Genomic DNA, 10,776 nt, shown 5'->3' with positions numbered 1-10,776 from the left:
TAATTCACTCACTACGAATTGATGGTATTGATTTAAATCAATGGATGTAGAGTTACAAATTAAAGGCTTAAATGTTATAAATTAATAGCTTAAATGTTATAAATTAATGGCTTAAATGTTAGAAATTAATAGTTTAAATGTTATAAATTAATGGCTTAAATGTATAAAATAATAGTTTAAATGTTCTAAATTAATGGCTTACATGTTATAAATTAATAGTTTAAATGTTAGAAATTAATAGCTTAAATGTTATTAATTAATGGCTTAAATGTTATAAATTAATGGCTCAAATGTTATAAATTAATAGCTTAAGTGTTGTAAATTAATGGTTTAGACATTATGAATTACTAGTTACAATGTTGTTATTGATTTTTTTTTTTTTATTTACCTTATATTTAATTCTTCTTCGATGTTTACTCTCCGGAATTTCAGGCACAAAAGAGCTCGCGCGCGACTTCCGTGTTCCTTATATAACTTGACAAGGCGTCAGTTTGTTAATCAAACGGTAACGATTTTTTGACATAGCAGGAAACGGTTTTTCCATTATAACAAAATCAAATCGAACGATTTCTTAATATGATATACAATAACAAGCAAAAGTATAAATACGTACCACAAGTTTGATAAAAAAAAGGACGATAATACTACCAATTCGATTCCAGTTCGATTGATCGATAAGGGTTAAGGTAATTATAAGATAAATATAGTAGTAGCGGTTTTTGGTATTTTATGACATATAGACCGAATACGACGTACAATTTTATGCACCTCTCTGTCGGAAATAATCTGCGGCTTACCATTTCTTGTAAAATTTAGCACACCACCATAGTTTCGTTTTTTTCTTTTTATTTTCGAAATTATCACTCATACTCGTACCATATTTCTCTGCGATTTACCGCAGAGATAAGCCATTATCACATAAAGGAATGATACTGTTTCATTTTGTGCATCCCAGACTGTATAGTGTGGGAAGAAGGTAAGAGAGAGAAATTGAAAACAAGATTAACATAAAGACCACTAAATTATGAGAGGAGAAAATATTAAGGGTAAGAGAGGAAGGGTTGCAGAAGTAAAGATGATGTAGTAAGATACAAAGATCCAGATTGCACACGGATTATGCCAAAGTTAAATAGGTACATATGGTCTAGTGAAAAACCTAAGCTAGAGCAAGATGCGGTAGCACGGAAAACACGAATAGATTTTGCTAAGACACGTTAAGACATTGATTGGAGAAATGTGAAGAGGTGAAGACGGCAGGGATTAGTATGAAAGAAACAGCAGAAAAAGGCAGAGAAAACAGTGAAGTGGTTAGGGAAGGTAAAAAGGGTAAAAGGATAAAAGGATAGAAGGAAAGGAAGATAGAAGATGCAGATGGGGTCAGAAATGAGCAGGGGGAAGAGAGGAGGAAAATCAAAGAAGAGAAGTACCTAATTACAGGAAACTATTGAGTTGGTAACTAAGTGATCACGGATTTTGTCATTACCACCTAATGATAAAATCCACAATCACTTAGTTGCCAACCGAATAAAAGGAAACAAGAAGTAAAGACGGATGCGGAAATTGGAAAAACTGTTGTTGATAATAACCGTAGATATTTGTAATGGTAAATTACGTGGGATATTGAAAACATTATAAAATTTGTAAATCAACTCCTATTCAAGGCTTCCAGATTGAAATTATTTATCTATTTGTTTACTGTTCCGTTTCCTACCGTTTATTCACTGTTTAGTCCGTTTCTGACGAAATGTGCAAAACTGTAAACGTGGTTTCAAGTCTTTATTCTTATAAAATATTCCGTATATTGTTGATACAAATGAAACTAAACTATTATATTTTGTTTGACAGATTCACCTCGTATTAGTTATTCCTTAGCAATTAGCTAATCCTTACCGATCAATCGAATAATTGGTAGTATTATCGCGTTTTTCATAAGACTAGCGGTCTGTTTATACACTTTTGCACACCATTGTAATTTTTCGTTTCAAGAAAAACATGTCGGGATTCAAAATTTGGAAAAATCGTTGGCTATATTTTAAAAAACCCGTACCAAACCATGATTCAAGTTCTCGGAATACTCGGGAATTACAATATTCTTGAGAATGCTAACATTCTGGGGGATTCCAATATTTTTGAGCTACGAAATACTTTCAAATGATTCAAGCCGATTCAACATTTTCGAATATATTATATTTCCTAATAATCTATCGTAGTACTTAATATAGAGAAACGATATGTCATTAGCGAATGCAAGATACATTGGACTAAAGAAAAATTTCATTTATTATTACGTCACATTGAAAGAAATAAAAAAAAGATTGCATCTTCAATATGAAGTAATTGTGAAGTGATGGAAATCATGTTGTGGAAGAAAGTCAAATCGTTTCGATAAACACGTGGCTTGGTGTTTATCAGTGATGTAGTAAGAATAACATATTCTGAGTTTGACCTCACTGACCCATGTAATATCATGGCAGTAATACAACTTTATTTCCAAATAGACGTAGTTATGCTGTATTGCGGTATGCATTCTTCTCTTGCCACTTTATTATTGTAGACTCAATGAAGTGAACACACGTTACATTGATAGGAAGTCTTTTTGTATTTTTTACGCGATTATATGGTGTCATATTAAAGGCTTTTCAATTACGCAATTGCGAACTTAATGTGAATTTATTAATAGTATACTTCATCATGTCTTCAGCACGTTGTATGAATGTAAGTAGTGCGCGCTATAAAATAAGAACAGATACGAATATATATTTTCTTGTATGTGTTAAGAATAGATATCACAAAATATTTTTCACAGAATTTAAAAGGCAAAATAATAGCAATCAGAAGAGAAGATCAATCAGTATGGGAAAGAAGAGCTCCTTTGGCACCTGCGAATGTTCGCCAATTAATTAGGGCAGGAGTGAAAGTAATTGTACAGCCTAGTAATAGAAGAGCTTATCCTGCACATGCCTACCAAGCTGCAGGCGCTATACTACAAGAGGATATTAGTCCTGCTTCCGTCATTTTTGGAGTTAAACAAGTTCCTGTGGATCAACTTATATCGAATAGAACTTACTGTTTCTTTTCTCATACTATTAAGGCGCAAGAAAGTAATATGCCTCTTCTGGATGCTATTCTGGAAAAGAATATACGTTTGTTAGATTATGAAAAGTTAACAGATGATAATGTACAAAGAGTGGTTGCCTTCGGGAAATATGCTGGTGTAGCTGGTATGGTGAATATATTACATGGACTTGGATTAAGATTACTTGCGTTAGGACATTCATGGTAAGATCACATTAAGTTAAGAAATTTACTATAACAATGATAATTATGTTGGAAAGTATTTTATGCAATTAAATTTACTATTATTTTATCATAGATACATATAGGATGGTAAAAAAGTTTCCCTTTTGAAACACATGTAAAAAATTTAATAAAACAAATAAAATTTCTCAAAGAATCTTCTATTTTTATTTAATATATAGCTGTTGGTTTAAAAATACGTTCAAATAACTCGTAAATTATTCGCCATACGAAAAAAAAGGGTTTCAGACATTAACTTTGCTTTTTTTTTTATCGGAATATCACGGATATTAGTTTTTCGATGGAATGTCTAACATTTTATCTCGAATTTGGATAAAGCATTAAATTTTACGTAAAAAAATATTGTAGGAAGTAGCGTTCAAAATTATTAATCATTTTTAGTAATTAGAAAAATGGTAGCGTGCACACATTTAAATCGGACGCGTATACTACAATTAGTAAATAAATTAATAAATATGTATTTATTTTTATATACTTATTGTTTGTCTATAAATAACGGTTATTATTGTTTACTAGCATATTGGTCCAGCACACAATTATAGAGATTCCGCTATGGCAAGGCAAGCTATACGAGATGCAGGGTACGAAATAGCATTAGGTACTATGCCTAAATCAATTGGACCATTGACTTTTATATTCACTGGCAGTGACAATGTAAGTCAAGGCGGTCAAGAAGTTTTTCAAGAGCTTCCTCACGAATACGTTCCACCCGAAATGTTGAAAAAGGTTGCCGAACATGGCGGTAAGCGTTGCATATTTATATATTTTACTATTATAATTTATTTCATAATAAATCTGTAAATATTAGAGATTTGTACTTTCCTCCGGTTCATAATTCAACAACAAAGTGGAACAATTCATTTGAATGTCAAATTAAATTAATATCTATTTCATAATTATCGATTGAAGAAAGAAATTGAATTTGGAGTACTTGGTACTATATATTGAAGTTTAATTGGATTACCATTGATTGAATATGAGATTTAAAAAGAAAGGAAAAAGAGACTTATTTAAAAATATGTTCCATTTATGTTCATCATGTTGTTTTCATTAGTGGTAAACGTTTGAATCACGAATCCAAAGCACGTTTCACTTTTAAATTTTCTATAAACGCATAAAAATCCGCAGTCTAGACATAATTATATGATTCTTAGCACGTAGGAATTATGACAATCTTGAAGAATCATACTCTTCTCGTTTATACTACAAACTTTGTATATATTGTTTAATCGAAAGATAAAAATTCAGTGAATTTTTCTGGGCCATTATACGTGGTTCATCTTGCGTATAGTTAGTGACAAAAGCCCGTAGATAAGATAGATATGTAGTAAAAGCCTGTAGAAAGATATGTAGATCTCTTAAGTATGAAATATTATAGTAAAAAACATGAACTCTATGAGTTTGTTGGAAGTCGTGATTTAAGACACATATTCATTTACTTTCGTTTCTATCAGGAAGAAAGAAGTAAAAAGGAAATAGAAAATACAGTGTTACAAAAATGACATACACCTGTTATCTCTGATTCCTTTGATTCCTTTATCCCTATATTTTTTAGAAATACACCGACAATAATTATATCGTAGGTAGAAATAATATTGTGACAAATTGCGACAGGTAAATCATATACAAAGAAAATTCCGCAGGTATATGTAGACTTTTGTGACTGGCTGTATTTTATTGTAAATATCATTGCATTTTAAACAAGAGGCAACATTGTTTTAGATACAACGAAGATATACGGATGCGAGGTAAGACGAAGACATCATCTAGAAAGAAAAGATGGAGGTGGTTTTGATTCTGATGAATGTGACAAGCATCCTGAGAGATATATTTCCACTTTCAGCAAAAAGATTGCACCATACGCATCGGTGATAATTAATGGAATATATTGGGCTGTTGACTCGCCTAAATTGTTAACAATACCAGATGCAAAATACTTGCTAAGACCAGCTTATACTCCCTGGTTACCATCAAGTGTTGGTGCTCCTTCTTTACCCCACCGAATGTTAGCTATCTGTGATATATCTGCAGACCCTGGCGGCAGTATCGAGTAAGTTTAAATTTATTCAATATTAATATAACACGCATATCGTTTACTCAAGTGATTTTTTTATACATTAACATTACAGATTTAGACATTCACACCGATCTTTTTATATACTATATATAAAAGCCAATTCTTAAGCTCTCCTTATACTTATTTTTAAAATGTTCATAGGTTCATGAACGAATGTACAACGATTGACACTCCATTTTGTTTATACGATGCTGATCGTAACAAAGATACAAAGTCTTTTAAAGGACCCGGAGTGTTAGTCTGTTCGATTGACAATATGCCAACTCAGCTGCCAAAAGAATCTACGGATTTCTTTGGAAATCTTTTATATCCTTACGCGTTGGATATTATTCAGTCGGATGCAAAAGCACCATTAGAAGAACATAACTTTAGTCCAGCAGTACATGATGCAATAATAGCATCCAACGGACGATTAACACCTAATTTTGAATATATCCAAGAATTAAGGTTACTAAATCACCGTTGTAGACATAAGGCAGACAATAGAGAAGCACAAAGCAAAAAGGTACAGAAAAATTATACTTTTCGAGTCAATTTTTACCATACTAATTTCATTCATCGAGTACCAATACATTATCTATTTTTATATCATCCAAATGTATATGTAATATCTGAATATTATTTATTATTAAAAATGTTCATCGAATTATTGAAATAACATAATCGATATTGATAAACGTATTCCGAAGTCTCACAGTCACATCTCGTTGTTACGTACTCGAACTTGAAAGTTATAGACACTATCTTTTCTCGATTAAAACAATTTTGTAGAATAAGGCGAAAGATCATTTTCATAAAAGTTTCCAATTGACTGTGACTACATATTTGTACATATATGGACATATGAATTTTTGATCATATTAATAAGACGCTTCCTTGTTACTTCACGTGACATCTAATTTCATTGTGCAAAACAGCACGATCACGAAGTAACTATAAATAATTCAAATAAGATATTATATTAGTCAAAGGTAATTAAATATCAAGTAATATATTAACAAGCATTGTTTTGTAAATAGGTGGTCGTTCTTGGCGCTGGACACGTCTCGGCCCCGTTGGTTGAATATTTACATAGAGATAATAACATACATTTAACTGTTGCATCTCAATTGAAAGAGGAGGCAGACGTATTAGCAAATAATTTCCCCGGGGTAGAACCGGTTCTGCTAAATGTAATTGAACGTCCTGATACTTTAAACGACATTGTAAAATCGGCAGATGTAGTGGTTTCATTGTTACCGTATTCTCTACATCATGTTATTGCGAATGTATGCATACATGCTAAAACTCACCTAGTGACTGCGAGTTACACGAATGAAGATGTTAAAGCTTTACATACAGAGTAAGTGGCAATTAAATAGATATTAACAAATATACAAACAAATATAACAAAATGATATTTATAAATCGTAAACAGCAATATTTATTAATATCAAAGCAATATTTAGAAATTATGACAATTTAAAATGAATATACATTAACGTGTTAATTACTAGGGCTGTTGCATCAGAAGTGACTATACTTAACGAAGTAGGGCTTGATCCTGGTATTGATCATTTATTGGCTCTAGAATGTTTTGACAATGTTAAACAAGCTGGTGGAAAAATCGAATCTTTTGTATCTTGGTGTGGCGGTTTACCCGCTCCAGAATGTTCCTCTAATCCTTTACGATATAAATTTAGTTGGTCGCCACGTGGAGTGTTGCTGAATACATTATCATCGGCTAAATTCTATTCCAATAAGCAAGTAAGTCCATCTATTATATATCTAACTATACATAAGTAGACAGTCAAATGAAACATCTGTAAAAGAACAATGCATAAGAAGCATTCATGAAAATGCTTTATTCTTTTGGAGAAATGAAATCAAAGTATTTGTAAATTGGTCGAATTTGCGTTAATGATTGATCGATGCATATTTGAAGCCATCTGCTTGGAATTAAATGTTTGAAGCATTCTAGAATCGAATTCGACTGATCGCGACTAGATTACGGGTAAATAATAAAGTCAATTCAAAAAGTCGCATCTGTATCTTAACGATGATTTTGCCTAAAATAGGCAAGTGTTCGCAGCCCATTTTTTACTGCTTTCTTCTGACACGACAAACAATTTGGGATAGTAGCTTAAAAGTGGAAATAAGGAACAACTTGCCATTAATGCCGATTATCCTGAAATGATATTAATTCGTTGATATGTCATTGGGACATTTCCTTTGGCAGAAGAAAACTTAGAAACATGTTAGCTTCAGCGTATCTACGATAAATCACGAACCTATCTTGTACAAAGATCTCAGAAAGCATTGATTGAAACGTTAATAGAATCATGGAACGAAGAATGAAGAAATGAAACATCTACCAAGCTACACAAAGTCAGATCAAGTAACACTAACTCGATTAAGAATAGCTCATACAAACTGGACACATTGCTACTTTATCACCGAAACTGAACCGAATATTTGTGACACTTGTGGCATACTAAACTCTTTTCAACATATCCTAATCACCTATTTTAAATACGTTATTAAATGGGTATAGCATGGGCTAACTAATTCGCTCAACATGCTACAAAAGGAAGACTTCGGCAAAAGAGCTCTACATTTTCTGCAAGATATTGATTTATACATTGGTTTATACATTGGTTTATACGATTTATTACAGATACGTTTTGTTCCATAAATCATTCTCACTGTGTTCAATAATGGCTTTAAGAAGTACATGTAACCTTAAACACATACTAAAAAAAGGAAATGTATATATTTCCTAGATACAGCAAGGATCAATGCTTTCTTTGTCACTGCAATAAATAAAATGTACATACATATAAAGTACATTAATTAAAATACATATTAATTTGATCTTGATCGAAGGATTGGGAAAAATATACAATTAAGTATTATGTTATGTATTAATAAATTTTATTTTTCTATTGAAGATTGTAGAAATAGAATCAGGAGGAGACCTTATGTCCGCCGTTCAAGATTTGGACTTTTTGCCCGGTTTCGCGTTGGAAGGTTTTCCCAATCGTGATAGTACAATTTACAAGGATTTATATGGACTTAATAATGTACAAACAATGCAGCGAGGTACATTAAGATATAAAGGTTTCTGTAACACAATACGAGCCTTACAGTTTCTTGGACTAACGGATCTTAACCCACACCCAAGTTTGCATCCAAATGGTCCAGATATTACATGGGTATGTAAAAGTGACATTTATATGTAAATTCAATAATGACAACTCAATAGCAAATTGCCTTTTGCTATTTAAAGTATAATTTAGGTAAAGCAAAAAACATATTCGCAATTTTAAAACATTTTAGAATAATAATGAACTAAACATTAATAAACGAAATGGACAGACTTAATTATTCCACTCGTAACTTGCAAGTAAACAGTTGCGGACTATTGAAACACAAAAATGGCTGTAACTGTGAAATAAGATCCGATAGGACACACGTGGATTTTTTCATTGCTTTTGCGCCTTCTGTCCGTTTTTTGAAGAAGAAGGTCAAAATATTTTTGTACGCTAGCAAACCTCTTCACACGAACGAAAGCTTTTATGATCGTAACGTGAATGCTCTCAGAAAACTCTGCTATTTGTATTATTATATACCCTGTATATGTATATACACGCGCTACTCGTTGTTATCGTATATCAAGTTATCACTTTTATCATCAAAATGATCTTGACCTCTCGTTGTTTAGACCGTCTAGGCTTGCTTTGTTAGATTACTATATATATATATATTCTAATCAATATCTTCATTTTGTCTTAGCTCGAAGAAGTATTCCTTAAATTTTCTGACATCTCTTGCTAAGAATCTTGCACAGAGTAGGAAACACTCTATCATTTTATCTCTGATTATTTTGGTAGAGTAATGCATAATGTAATGAATTTTTCATACCTTAATAGCTCCCTTTTCGAATATCCTATGTATATCAACGGAATGATGAAGTAGAATCATAAAATGATTCCACATGATCTTTCCTGCTTTAAACGAAATGTATCAAATTTTGTATTTAACATTTTCAATATTTCAATTACTAAACTACACATCCGAATTTAATTCAGAACGTGGGCATATGATTATGGTTAAGGTAAAGAGAACATAAAGAGAAATGGTTAAGTACGTCTGCTTTTTCTGCAAGAATAATTTGGAACATACCAGTAATATACACGTATGTATTATACGCGTTACAACCTTTTTTAAAATCTCGATGCGATACAGTAAAGTTATGATATTTGGCAGATAAAACTTTTTAAATTACTCATATTGTTCCGTGGTAGTGTTGTTTCTTTTGTATCTATTTTAATTTTCCATCGATCTTACATAGATTACCTAAGTTTAACTTTTTATTGTTCCAGAGAGTATTAATTTGCAATTTGCTTGGTTTGGCGAATGATAATATCTTCTATGAAAATTTGAAAAGGAAGTTGGCAGAAATGCTAAACTCGGAAGAGAGCGTAAAAGCAATTGAAGACTTGGGACTTCTTGAAGAAGATTTAGTATTGAAGTTGAATACGCCTCTCGATACTTTGACACATTATTTGTCAAAAAAGTTGTGCTATGATCAAAATGAACGAGATCTAGTAATTCTAAGATACGACGTTGGAATACTCTGGCCAGACAACAGAAGAGAAAACAGAGGAATTAATTTGGTGTTGTATGGCGAACCACAAGGATACTCTGCTATGGCGCGCAGTGTTGGATATCTGACGGCAATAGCAGTTAAAATGATCCTTGACGGTATAGTTCTTCTTTTTCCCGTTTATTCTAAAAGATGTTTCTTCGTTCAGTATTACATATCGAATAATAAAAATTACGATTGACATTTGTTATCCCTTTTAACATAAAGGCGTTCAAAATTATGTTTACACAGAACGTAATACATATTATTGCAATTTTATATATCAACGCATATGTATATTTCTGATACTTTCATTGCATGTCATCCTTCTAAACAAATTTTACCATATAATTTAATAATAATTTCAAAGTACATTATTTTTCTTTTTCGTTAATAGGTGAAATTCAACAACGAGGAGTAGTCTTTCCGTTTACCCCAGATATTTATAGACCAATACTCAATCGATTGAAAGCTGAAGGAATAGAATTCTTTGAGACATCCAAGTGGATTTAACATCTTTATAATATTAATAACAAGTAATTATAAATATAATGTATAAATAAATATAATTATTAACTTATATAAGCTAACTTTCCATTGCCACTCTTGTAACACAAAGCATACGAAAACAACAGCGACAGAATTGTTATTGTGTAGGCCGTGTAGAACATACTGCTTTGCATTTGTTGAGGTTATTCGATGTATAATCAGAGAAAACTAGTGGATAAATTGTAAGGCAGAAAATATATTTAAA

The 10,776-nt window shown here is 31.7% G+C and overlaps 1 protein-coding gene across 1 annotated transcript; it reads left to right on the top strand.

The window, feature by feature from the left end:
• Nucleotides 1–2,394: 2,394 nt before the first annotated feature.
• LOC138185724 (alpha-aminoadipic semialdehyde synthase, mitochondrial-like) lies at nucleotides 2,395–10,607 on the top strand. The gene is made up of 11 exons (XM_069124885.1): nucleotides 2,395–2,715; nucleotides 2,807–3,279; nucleotides 3,384–3,387; nucleotides 3,835–4,060; nucleotides 5,041–5,368; nucleotides 5,537–5,900; nucleotides 6,415–6,737; nucleotides 6,892–7,141; nucleotides 8,326–8,589; nucleotides 9,760–10,141; nucleotides 10,420–10,607. Exons 1-11 carry the CDS (start codon nucleotides 2,692–2,694, stop codon nucleotides 10,533–10,535), a joined length of 2,754 nt encoding a protein of 917 aa, XP_068980986.1. The 5' UTR covers nucleotides 2,395–2,691; the 3' UTR covers nucleotides 10,536–10,607.
• Nucleotides 10,608–10,776: the final 169 nt, after the last annotated feature.

The sequence above is a fragment of the Bombus flavifrons genome, chromosome 12 (assembly GCF_040668555.2).
Source record: "Bombus flavifrons isolate JBK064 chromosome 12, iyBomFlav1_principal, whole genome shotgun sequence".
Lineage (NCBI taxonomy): Eukaryota > Metazoa > Arthropoda > Insecta > Hymenoptera > Apidae > Bombus > Bombus flavifrons.
Note: the sequence above shows the minus strand (reverse complement) of the source record. Positions and strands in the feature narration are given on the sequence as shown.